The sequence below is a fragment of the Borostomias antarcticus genome (assembly GCF_949987555.1).
Source record: "Borostomias antarcticus genome assembly, chromosome: 1".
Classification (NCBI taxonomy): domain Eukaryota; kingdom Metazoa; phylum Chordata; class Actinopteri; order Stomiiformes; family Stomiidae; genus Borostomias; species Borostomias antarcticus.
In genome coordinates, this window is record NC_140234.1 from 33,650,324 (window position 1) to 33,663,571 (window position 13,248).

Here is a 13,248-nt window from a genome sequence, read left to right on the forward strand (position 1 = left end):
AGAAGAGAGAGGAGGAGGCAGGTGATGGGGGGAGGAGGTGGGAGGGAGAAGGATGGGGGAGAGGATGAGAGAGGGGATGGGGTAGGGGGTAGAGGGTTCCATTGCAGGAGCAGATGGTAGAAGTTGAGACTTGCGGCGAAAGTGACGTTCATTATTTAAAGGGGTCCACGTTTTCAAAACTAACTTTTTCATTGTTTTTGCATGTACATCTGAGTCTCTGATGGGCCTACTAACACACAAAGTATGAAGTGAAACAACCCAGTCATTTTGTTGTGGTCAGCCGAATTGAAAACATTAGAAAAAAAAGTCATTCCCTGCAAGCCATTCAAATCTCCCGTGTCACTTTGCGTCACAGTCGGGGACCTATTATAATAATCCCGCCCCCATCTGAATACCTCCAATCACCTGTGTTTGTTTACATGGCTATAAAGGCTGACATTATTTGCAGGTCCCGCTAGCTAGCATAATGTCTTCGCATGAAAAATGCTTTGTATTTGGATGTACTAAGCAGCACAGATCGTCTCCCAAGCTCAAAGGACAGCAGAGCTGAGTGGATACATTTTATTTTTGGTGGCAACGTTCCTGATGAAATTGGCAAAACACTGGCAGTGTGTGCTAGCCATTTTCCAACCTGGGTCAGTACAATAAAGGATTTTCAGATAAACTCTTTCTGAATGATCAAGCAATACCAACTGTCCGTGGAAATTATACAGAAACTGTAAGTAATTATGCTGTGTGTTTGTTTGCATATAGTACTAACGCTAGCTAAAACGAACAAACTCCCCTTTTGCCTCTCATCGTATGTTAGAGTAACATTAGTGGAATGAAATTTGTAGACTTCTAGTTCATCGAGCGGTCATTAAAAATGATCAAATGTTAAGAAGTGGACATCATTGGATTCCCCTCGGCCTACAGAATCTTGCTTTTATTGTTTGTAGTCGAATGGTGTCATATAGCCTGGCGGTGTCTAGAAAATTAGCATAATAGGACTCCTTTAACAAGCTACTTCATGTCTGGCCCTGATCACATCTGTCCATAGTAATCTACTAGTAGTTATCAACACAGGTTAAAAGCTGACTCTCATTTAGCACACATTGTGCTTTAACTATAGAGGGCTAAGAAGTCCCAGATAATACATTTAATCATACATCATGTTTTAAGGACACAGGATACTCCTCATTATGAAAGACTGCATAGATTTAGATGAACATGTGTTAGGATGTGATGGGGAAACTTAGTTTCACTGACTGTCTGCTTCAGAATTATCCTGGTAGAAGATCTTTCCTTCTGGCTATTAGCAGCTCTCTGCCTTTTTTCACCCCTAGCAGGTGATGCAGCTCCAGAGAATCAGAGAAAGATGATCCACTGCATGATGGAAAATATTTGGAGAATTTCCTTCATGAGCTGCCCGACATCATCCTATTAGTTATAGGTTGAATATGAGGAGCAGGGAAGTCTCAGGAGTGGAGCAAAAGCTCTGACTGATTTTTAAGATGGCTATTCTAAGACATCTTGACCTGTGCTCATTACCTATACATCTTTGCATGCAAAGTATATCTTTTTATGTGGTTAGAAAAAAGCACTTTTCTTCCTGTCTGTCTGTCTCTCTATGTATCTATCTGTCATCTATCTCTGGAAAATGTAGGGGTAGGATCTATGTCAATCCCCACATTGCTCTCTGTAAAGCGCATTATGTGGCCTCTGTGTATGAAATGTGCCATGCAAATAACATTTGATTTGATTTGAAAATCAAACAATAGAACAAACGTTGTGTAAATCGTCAGCACAGAACACTTATTGGAATTAAGTTGAACAGACAACTGCAAAGCCTAGGAGCCTTTGGAACACACAGGTGTGTCTTTGTTATATGCTGTATCTGTCATCTAAATCATGTCTAATGATGAATACGCCATGAGGACACAGAGAAACCAGGCAGAGAGAGGTCACACTAATTAGTTAATTAGTTTACACCTACTACAGATTCTTTAACTGTCAGATGGAGAACATCTGTCAGAAGTTTGTAAAATCCAATTATAATTCTTTCTAATACACTCCTGAAAAACCTGGACATCTAATTCTCTTCAACACTTGAGTGCGTGATATGGAGAAGGCGACCAGTTCTCGCCTGAAAAGGTTTTTTGTTCTACTGTCATGCAAGTTCTCTTAAGGGCTGCTCAACTCAGGAAATGAGAGAAGAAAGAAGAAGTTTCACAACCAATCCTCTCCGTCTGTCTCCGGCTAGCCGTCACTTTGATCTGACTCGCTATGTGTATGTGTGATTTAATTGGCTGGAGTTTTAGCCATCTCAGACTAGGCCTCCTCACTTCATTTATTTATTGTATGTATTTGTAAGATTGTTTTGAGGCTTTTACAGTACGTAAAGAATGTGTTGTTTTCTTCTCTGATTCATAAATATGATGGCTGTGGCTATATATTCCAAGGTTGACCCTTTAATATCCACGCAATTAGAAGAGGTACATGAGTGTTGTAAGCTGTTGCCAGGCAGACCATCACTCAGTCTGAACATTCTAAATTGGGCTATAATCAGACTGGCTGCTCAGAAGCTGTGGTTCATACGGATACAGTAAGCAGAAAACAGGGCAGCAGCTCTGCCATGGCTATTATGGCCCACAGCCCATCAGCCAGCTTGCGTTCTGCCAGCTAGACGATGCCAGAGCTGTGTGCCAGGGTCCAGTCTGGAGGGACAAGGAAAGCCACCCAGTCCAGTCACGCTGACTTAAAGGGGTTAGTATGCCACACACTCCTGCAAAGTCCCTTCGAATTATTAATGCCCTGGGATGGCTGGTCTGACTTATAGGACAGAGGCTTCAGCTCAGCGTGGACTCTTCTTAAAGATAATCAGCTAGGTGGCAATTTGGGACAGTACCAATGAGAGACATTGAGAGACCAGTGATATTCAGAATCATTCTGCTTTCTATGCCAGAGAAGAACAAAATATAATAATATTTTTTTAATCCTTGACAAGAGAATCTTAAATGTGCCATGTGCAAAATTGTGTTAAAACACAAATAGTCTAAGGCCAGATAAAAGATAGAAGAGACGAAGAGAAGCTTAAAAGAGAACAAAAACAAAACAAAAACAGTTTCATAAGAGACAATGTCTCAGGGGAACATTGAGATGACATAAAAAAAAAAAGTGTTCTCACCAAGCGTCTCCTCTCCTCTTCGACTGTGTTCAACAGCTGGGAGAATTCTTTGAAGGACTGGGCTGTAAAACAGAATGTACAGTGAGTGGAATATAGTGGTATACTGGATGATAATGAACTCCACTAAGCAAATACCACACATCGATCTGTTGCTCCAAGTCGTTACACTAATGCATTTGTATGCTGGACCAATAGGTGCAGTAGCTACTTGTGACACAAAGAACCTTGAGTTTATTGCATTTCATCAATAAACTTTGTTCAAGGACCATCATTAGAGCCTCTTCAGGAGTGTGAAACCTCAGAGCATTCATGCTGTCTGTAAGGGAAAGTCGCAGTTTCAGGACGTTAACACGTAATCTTCCCGCAGTACAGTCCGAATGCAGCGCTGCTTTGGCATCCTTGCAAGCACTGTGATGATAACAGTAGAGTAGAAGTGCTTGTGTACTTCCTGCACAGTGTCCCAGTCCTGCTGATGAAAGGCAGATGTATCTGCTGATATGGTCTCATCTGGCAGTGGACTGTACGTTGTACGTTGATGGCCTCCAAGCTTCACTCAAGCAGGGCCGGAAAACAGCTGGCCTCCGTTGGTAAGCCTCCATGTCGCTCTGCGTTCAGTCGTCGAGCAGAAGCCTGAGCTGATCTGCTTGCCAACACAACAACATCATTATCAGCCGGGGCCGCCTGGCCCAGAGGCCGAGCATCATCTCCAACACTCTGTCCATTTACATACCAAAAGCTTTTAGTGGCCTCATATGCAAGGGAGACGTGAGTCTGTGCCAATGAGCCTATGGGCGGTTAGGACTCCTATTAATGCCCCAGCCTCCTTTAACAACAGCACAGAGCCAGGTGGGGGGGGGGGGGGGGTGGGACACAGCTGGAGACGTTGATGGGACAAGATTAGACACTTTAAACTGGAAATGGAAGTCTGAGTGGGGTTACAGCCTTCATATCATTCACTGGTTAATGCAGGAAAAGTAATTGATCTCCTGAGTCGATCTGCTCCATCAGGAGGAGCTGCAAACAGTGATTCAGATTAATACAACAGGTCCCCTGTGGGGAACACAACTGGACCCTCTGATTTAAATTTAGTTTGAAAGTTATCATCTTGGAATAACTCCACGCTAGCATATCCCCGAGCTCAGCCACTCAACCAGTGGTCTGCAGAGTGTGATCAAGTGAGCCGCGGGGGTAGCCTAGTGCCAAATGGTTAGAAAAGAATAAGCTTGGTAATTTACTATTTAGTTATTTTTATATGTAAATGTACTCAAGAACTTGCATATAAATAAAAAATGACCAATAACATTTGAATATCACCACGCCAAGCAATTTTTTTTGTCATGTTAAGTTTTTTTTCCTTATGTATTTGGGAAGGTGGTCCTCGGAATTTTTGTAACACTCTAAAGTGGGTCTTAAGTTACACTAGGTTGAGAATCCCTGCCCTAGCTCACATTCTATCTCTGATGGCTTGAAAAAGGCAACAATACTCTTCGCTGAATTCTTCAGGTCACCTTGCAGCCTTTTTGGACACCTCTGGTAGAATAAAAGCATGACCTTAGGAGGAACAAGATCCTGTAACTTTTAGAGCAATTAAAATATTTCTATAACCACATCAAAAGGCCAATACATCAATCTTGCTGTCCCAATAGATTCCTAGATAACTGGTGGATTCTGAATGTCACTGCAGGAAGTCAGAGAGAAATCGATAGAAGGTCAGCTGAACTCGTCTGGAACCACAAACAGTCTCCTGGTGTTCTGTTGGGAAGTTGGGAGCATCAAAGTGAATTTCACCAGCGCTGCTTCAAGAGGCAGGCTGGGGTTGGTGCAAGGGTCTGGCCATGTCAGTCAGAAAGCCAGGTTTCATTGATGACCAGATTGATTTCAGCAAAAGCAATTTTATTTCTCTCTTCTGATAGTAATTCTGCCCTTTTTGCTGTCAATTGGCAAGGAATCACAGAGACGATACCAAAACACTTTTGAAAAAGTTTTTCTCTTTAAGCAGCTATTGAACGATACTGCTCAAATGTATTGGCTTATACTGTAAAATCTGTTGAAAGGGGTATTGCATTCTATGACTTTGTGGCCTCTAACCACCAACCATAATGTAATTATTTCTCGTTTACAATAAACATACCAAAAAAACAGAAAATTGATTTATTTGAGCAATAAGATGGAGGAAGTGAATTTCTTTGTTATAGAGGCCAGTATTTTGAAATACTCAGACAAGTGAACATGCCCTGATTGGTTAACATGAGCGAAAGAGGGAATTCCTGTTGAAAGCTTCAGAAAAAAACCCAGATGTGAAAAATGTAAATTAAAGAAGATGATCAGAAGAGGGATGGACGTGAGCCTACATATACATTCACCCCACGTGTATGCTGGATAAAAGCTTCTGCTAAATGACTGTAATGTAATGTAATGTTTGCACAAGCATCCACTTCCTGGTTGGGCCGTACGGTATATGACTGTATCATGGAGCTATGACGAAGAACTCTACCCTATAGGGTATTGAATCATAATGGAGAAAGGGGGCTGAAGTAGGCTGTGGTGTGTAGAAGACAGACAGCTGTGTTTGCTATGCTGTCACGCCATCGACCGCACGTGTTGGCTTGAATTCTGCTCATGCCTCAGCATTGTGCACTATAATGTAGGTCTGTGGCGTATCACCGTCAGTGACAGAGACATGTGAGTGAGAATCCTAGCTGGCCAGAGGATTACTTTGTGCCAGAATCTATTGGCATCCTGGAAGTGCAAATTCTGCAAACATTATTTTGTTTACATGGAGCGAGTCCAGTCAAGGGAATCACCATCACCTACAGTATATCTTAATCTAGCTCTTATTTTTGAGCCCCGTGTTGTTTTAGAGTGCAGTAGCTTACCACTGGAATCATCAATGTTATTTTGTGAGAATGACTGCAAAGTGCAAACAACTGCTTTCAAATCTAACTACAGTATTGCATTGTCCACCGTTTAGATAGATATGAACTTTAATAATCTCCATTCTTGGAAGATACCCATGTTTCAGCAGTGGGAAATTACAACAAAGGTTGGAAATGCAGAATAGACACACATAGAAAATAAACATAAAATATAACAAGTAATATATACATACATACAGCATGTGTAAAATATGGAATACATACTGTACATACAAACATACATACATATAAACACAGACATATGTATACATATGTTTAGTATATAAAGCCTGCATTTTGTGTATGGAGCTGCTAACTAAAGATGTATCCCCATTTGCTTACATCAGACAGTCAATGACATGATTTGAGCAGATGCATGTAGCACAGTGATCAGAGCCTGATCCAGGGGTCTTCCACTTTGCCCAATAGAGTGTGTATGTCTGGGCAGAGAGAATAGCATAGCAGGTGAACAGCTAAATCTCCACTGTTCAAACGAAGGCCAACAGAACTCTTGATTGGGGCCATTGCAGGGTCGTATCACTCCAAATTAGAGAACATCATCTCATAATGAGGCATGTTTCCAGGCGGTTCTTATTTTCTTTTTTTTTTTGCGATGAGCGTAATTGGTCCTCTTCAACTGTGCTCATCAGCCAGCTTTGGCAGGAGCTTAGTGTAAAAAAAAAAATAGGGACAAATTCATATGAGTGTAGCAAACTCAAACGGAAGGTTTCACATCCAGTTTAGACCACCCAGCCGGACTGTGAGTCACCGTTCTCCAGCGCCACGGAAGCCAGCGCTGGGCTGCTCAGGGGGTGGGGCAGGCTGAGAGGTGGAGCCGGGCGGATAGACCCGCCCGTTAGGGCCCAGGCAGGCCCTGCCTCCACACTCCTTTCGCGCTCCTTTTGGAAGTGGGGAGGTTCACGCCTCCATTAATCTCTGACACAGATCACAATTTGTCTCTCTTTGATCTCTTAACAGGACGAAAGGAGTTACCGGGGAAACATCATAAGCAAATCAATACCATTAATCATGCATGCGCCACAGACGGCAGCGAGATGAAGCCTCGATCCTATTTCCAGGAATTAGCAAGCTTAACTTTGTCTGAAAACATTTCCTGATATAGGCCATTCCCTTTAACCGTTCTTCATTGACAGGGTACAGTATTCAGTCGATAAATCAAAGGACTGTATCATCTCTCTTAGGTCCGAGGCAGGGAGGGAGTCCCAGTGAGGGACCTTCACTGGTTCAGGAGTGCAGCCAAGAGCCAACCCAGCACAGGATACGTCTCTCAGGGGCACCCTCACGGAAATGCCAGGGAAAGGTCCTAATTAAGATGACAGCTCAGCCTATCTTGGAGGGCTTAGTAAGAGGAGAGGGAGAGAGAGAGGTGAGAGAGAGAGAGAGAGAGAGAGAGAGAGAGACCCCCTGGGTGTCTACGTGTGGGTCTAACTGGACTTACCTATATTCATTTCGTCATCCGTCTCTGCATCACCGATACACTCAAACTGGAACTCCTGCAGGGACTGGGAGAACTTCTGGACAGCGACAGACAGGTCTGGAGAGCAGGAGAAAGAGGAAATGAATGTTCAGTATTATGTTGATCAGATACATATCTATGGATAGATAGCTCATGTGTGCTTTGTTCACTGGACACGTTTCAGTGGGCAAAACTAGACCTTTCTGGATGACATACTAACTCCCTTGTCACATAGGATAAGAGCAATAGGTGGGTGCATTAAGCCAGGGTGAAATCGCCCATATACAGTAGGCATGGATATTTCTGCACAGTGGGAATGAGTCATCGGTAATTGCTCAGATGCAACCGCCCTGTGAGACCAAGTCTGTTAAAAGATGAGAAAATCTCCAATCAATGTGATTCAATCTTGTCAAGTAACGTCTACCTTCAAGTGTGGAATGGTGCTTGTAACAGTCTGCTGCCAAAATGCAGCGAATAAAAACACAAGTTATAAATACGTAATTGTTAAGACAAAGCTGTAGGATAGCTTCAAATCGTAACAGTACACAACAGTACTGAAGTGATTCAGATTGCATACTACTGTACTTCACAGTCGAAGATACAGGTATTCATTGCAGACAGACCATTGCAGAAAACAAAGAGTCACCTATTGTTTTCACTGTCTCTTTGGCAGCCATTTATTTAGTTCAAAGAGTTTTGCTCTTGAAAGACTCGTCTGTTAGGCAAGATACTGTGACTGAAGACATTAGAAAAAATGTAGAACAGGAAATTGCTCAACTTTTGCTATTCACGCTTGATGCACTGTAAGATCCGTGTTCACACTAGACTTACGGGAAAAGGAAAAAGCTCAGCTGCCACCGCCTTTTTGAGTTGAATTTTGTAAAAGGCTGCGTGTCCACCGACAAGTAGTATTTTAGAGCTGTGAGCGCCATGAGCTCTAGGATTTTATTGCAGTTGAAAAAAGTTTTACTTTTTGTGCTAGAGCGTACGCTGTAAAACGCTGTTTTGACTATGACAACGGTTGGTTTTTGGCAAAACTACAGAGACAGCGAACATTAGCACTAGCTAACATTAGCTAGCTATCTTAACTTGGCTAGTTAATCTGCAGTCTGCTAACAGCACGGCAACTCACTGTTCACAGTTCACTGTAAATGTACACGTGCATTACATGTGACAAATAAAGAAATCTTGATCTTGAGCTAATGTAGGTAACCTAGCCAGCTCTAAATTCACAGTAGACTTCTAACGACTAGCGCTTTTTTTTACATGCAACCCTATGGGAAAAGGCAAAAGGCCACTGCCTTTTTGAGTTGAATTTCATTTAACTTTTCAGAAAAGCGTGATATCAAGTGCCTTTCTGACAGCTGACCAATCAGGACGATTCACATGGCATGGAGTTATACAGTATGATATGAGACAAACGATACAGCCACATACACATGAAAGAGTAGGATTTACTAATTCATTAACCAGGATTTTAGTTGATGGATATTAATTTATAGTACGCCCTGTATAATATGACTAATTTAGTTGATGTTAAGGGTGATAATTTTGATAATGGTTTAGTCAATGTCGGCTAGAATGTATGATTCCCGTTGTTAAGGTTAAATAATACTTGCGCAGAAAGCACTGAAAAGGCACATAAAGCATATTTATAAAAAATAAATTAAGTGTGAAGACAGCCTAAGATGTGTTGCATGATGAGGAAAACTGTTGCCTTAATAACCATTAAGTAAAGGAACTTATTTTGTGAGAGGAATATTCACAGGAACACAGATAACCAAGTTCAGTAATCTAATTTCAAATGTTTAAGTACAAAAAGTAGAACAAACTCAGTCAAAATATGTAACGTCAACAGAGCACCAAAAATTAAGTCAGATGAACGTACCGTATGTTACCGTAAGTTATCATATTTTACAGTGTGGGGAGCTGCTATTGTGAAAAAAAGTTTTGTCTGGTTTTGAACTTCTAGGCACAATGAAAATTCTGGAACAGCTTTTGAAACGTCCAAAAAATCTACCGTTATTGCTAAACAATTGAGAAAATGCACACGCTGCAATGTAATTTTCTGTATTGTATTAATCGTGACAATACATACAGTATTTATAATAAAAATATTTATTTGCTTTTATTTCAGTGATGCGTACCCTTTCAGTTAAAAGAAAATTGCTGCCTGTTACAAACAGGCACAACAATCGAGTAGCGTGGCCAAGAGAACCATTTATTGTCTTTTATTCTGGATAATTTCTAGGCATCAGGTCATAAGACTGGGCTTCTTAGGTGAATCCAGTGTGCATTTTTAAGACTGATGAACATTGCAGTATTGAGAGATACTAAATGGAGACTGCAGAAGAAGATGCATGGTGTCAATTAAGCACTGCTTAGGCTCCCACTCCGGCGCCGAGGCTGCAGGCCTGAGATCGATAGCTCGCTCCAGTTGTCAGAGCAGGCAACCAGGCCCATCAATTATGGATGACCTGTGACCTATGCCTCCCAGTCCGGTGGAGGTGACCTACTGCCCGTCTTCCACTCCAGGAAGCAGCAGCGTTCTGCATGTCTGCCCAGAAGCTCCCCTTACTGAGGAGTAGACCGCGACAAAGGATGGAAAAGGATCTTTACAGCTCTACAATAGCAAGATCAAAGGTGTCCCTGGTTCTGCTCTGCTCACGATATACTCTCAGCCTCCACGTTCGTTTCAACCTCTTCTCTCCCAGTACCCCGTCTATTGTGTCTGAAGGCGGAGTGAGAGCTCGTCTGCTGTATGGCAGGCAGAACAGGGCTTACCTGTCACTCTCTCTGTCTCCTCTCAGAAGACAATGTGCGTCACATCACACTCCATACAGTTTGACGGATATCTGCTTCATCTCATACCTGGCCTCAGGATCACGGTGATATACTACAGTATATCATTCTGCTCGTTTTAATCTTTTATCTGCAGATCACAGCGATAATGAACATGGGGCAGCACACACGCCGAACAAATACTAGAAATGGTGCTGAGAGCAGACTTCCACCCATCAATGCATTTTGTGGCTCTGCGCGCAAACGTGCGTTTGGTATTACTGCATTCATTAGGTCGAGAGCTTTATGCCAGTCCAAACCCTGTGTCTCTGTGACCTTCCCATTGACCCTATTCACACGGCGGCCATTTCGCTCTTACATAACGCGGTAGTTTTCACGTTCTGAAATACATAGGAGCGCATTAGTCATCAGCTTATTCCCGTCCATGTATTTCATAACGTGAAAACTACCGCGGTAAAAAACAATCAGAGTCCGGTAATCATGAGTTTGTAATTCCAGTAGTGTATTCTGGATGTTATTTTTAACTATTTCGAATCTTGAAGTGTTATTTTTATAACAAACTTGTACTATATGGTCTATGGATACTTCCGCATTCTTCCACCCTGAGCGTGACGTAAGAGCGAAATGGCCGCCATGTGAATAAGGTCAATGTCGAGATATGTCTGTTTCAATTCCCCCCATTGACAATGAATGGGGGGTATTTTTCCCTCCTGAGCCTTAAGTCCAAAAAATGAATGGAGGTGGGTAGGGATGCACATCGAAAACCGGTTCTTGTTGAGAACCGGTTCCCAGTGAATCGATTCCTTGGAATCGTAAGCCAAAATCCTTAACGATTCCGCTATCGATTCCTGTTGTTGCTGTGCATGTGCGATGACGTCGCACGCACAATGCCTTGTTTTGTTTTATTAGACCGTGGTAGAAGAAGCCAGCAACATGTCATCTAGGCATAAACGTTCTTGTCACACGACAAGATGACAACACGGCCACTTGCAATGCTTGCAAATGTTGCTGAACCTTCACCTTTTTGCTGCTGCTGAGGTGGGGTAGGATCACTGGCTTTTGTGAAATACCCGTTAATTTGGTGATCTTTGTAAGAAGTGCAGCTTCTCTAGCTTCCTTTTCTTTGGCCTTTTTACGTTTTTGTCTGCCACTTAGTGAGAAGGCTGATTGTAGATCGATACAGAGTAGAAATATTGCTTTAATTGTGCACAAACTCGTCAACAACATTGACAGAATACAGCTCAGCACTCAGCAGATCACGCGCCCAACCGACCCACGTAAGTACGTAATCGGCCAGCCTAAAATTTTATTGGCTGAAACAAATCAAGCCAAAACAACCCCCCCCCATTCACACACACAGGCTGTAAGTTGACTGGAGGAAAAATGTAAAAAAAATAAAAATAAACATGATTGATTGCCGCTTGCGCAAGACCCATCAACGGGCCCCCCTGGAGCTCTGGGCCCAGGGCTTCAGCCCCGTGAGCCCGTGCATTAATCAGGCCTTAGCCCCCAGTGCCTGATTGGTTCCCGTAGATGATGACGTGAAATACAGGGGTCCACTAGTAGTAGAACAGTAATGGCAGCTCCTGAAGCAATGAGTGTTAAAAAAAGTTATTGCAGAAATAGACTCAATAACAACAATTAAAGAAGAACAAGAGTATGCACTAGCGGAGTTTCACAGCAGAAAATGTTTTCTCCGTTCTTCCGACTGGATTTGGTTTGATCTATGTTTTGGTATGCTGATTGACTGAAGGAATTTGTCTGTGATGGCAAGTACTTCCACCCACTCAAATCGCTTTAAGCGGCTGAAAGTCCAGACTCAGTGAAAACGTCTAACCTGTACCAGGCTAGAGAATACCAGGATGGGAGTCCCAGAGTACAGCAGGTGTGATGACGACGGGATCTGGTAAAGCAGGTCACATGGGACTGTGACACATACAGTACATGGGAGCTGCAACATCACGCTGCTTCACTGACTCACTAGAGGTGGGAATGCAGGGAGTAAAGGACCGCCTATACACACACACGCCTAGAGATTCCCACACACATGCACACACACACACACAAACATGCTGCTCATGCGCGCGCACACACACATACACACTTCCACATTTCTCCTCCCACCTCTCAAAGCCACAATGCTGTTGAGACTGGCTTAAAGGCACTAAGACAGTAGATAAGTCATATATCTGTGTATCATTCAGGGAAGTTACACAATTTCGGTGTCTAGGGTGCCAAACGTATCATTTAGCACACTGAGCTACAGTGAGAATATTAGCCTCAGCGTGTCCAGAGGAAGAGGGTCACAATGTAGGGCTAAAAGCACTTTGCAGACATTAGCTCAAATACCAGTATTTATAAGATTTCACTACCAATAGTAATCTATTCAAGGTTTCCCCTTTGAACATGTAGTTCTTGCTCCAGTCTGCTCTGGAATATTTACCAGGTGTAATCAACACACACCTCATCTAACCTATGTAATTACACATATGCCATAATGTACATTATACCATGGCCTGGGTAAATACTCTTTTCTGATTGGCCAGCAGACGTTAAAACCGTGTATACGCACACGTAGTTCGGCTGAAGTTTAATTACCGATCTAAATTAATGCGCCGGCTTTGACAGCAACCCAAATGAGCTAATCCCATAGCCTGCTGTACCATTGCTAGCTAGCCATGAACAAAGGGTTGGATACTGCATATTTGCTGTGCAATGCATCCATTGTCCAGTTGTCAAATCGATTTGCCAACAAACTCTTTATGATAGCCAGACACCTCACTGTCCCTAAATCAAAAACTGTTTTTTCACTTTGATAACGTGGTGGTGCACGTTAGTGGTGTAGTAGCCAGATATGATTTTGGAACGTCAGTCTAATGCTGTGTTCA

At 42.6% G+C, this 13,248-nt stretch overlaps 1 protein-coding gene across 3 annotated transcripts in view; it reads right to left on the reverse strand.

The window, feature by feature from the left end:
• Window positions 1–13,248, reverse strand: part of arhgap42b (Rho GTPase activating protein 42b) — a 70,787-nt gene that overhangs the window by 49,953 nt on the left and 7,586 nt on the right. For all 3 annotated transcript variants that reach the window (XM_084446178.1, XM_084446177.1, XM_084446176.1), the window contains exons 2-3: window positions 7,541–7,636; window positions 3,167–3,228 (exon numbers count right to left, since the gene is read on the reverse strand). In XM_084446178.1, the coding sequence (XP_084302304.1) occupies window positions 3,167–3,228; window positions 7,541–7,636 (158 nt within the window). The remainder of the gene's footprint in view (window positions 1–3,166; window positions 3,229–7,540; window positions 7,637–13,248) is intronic.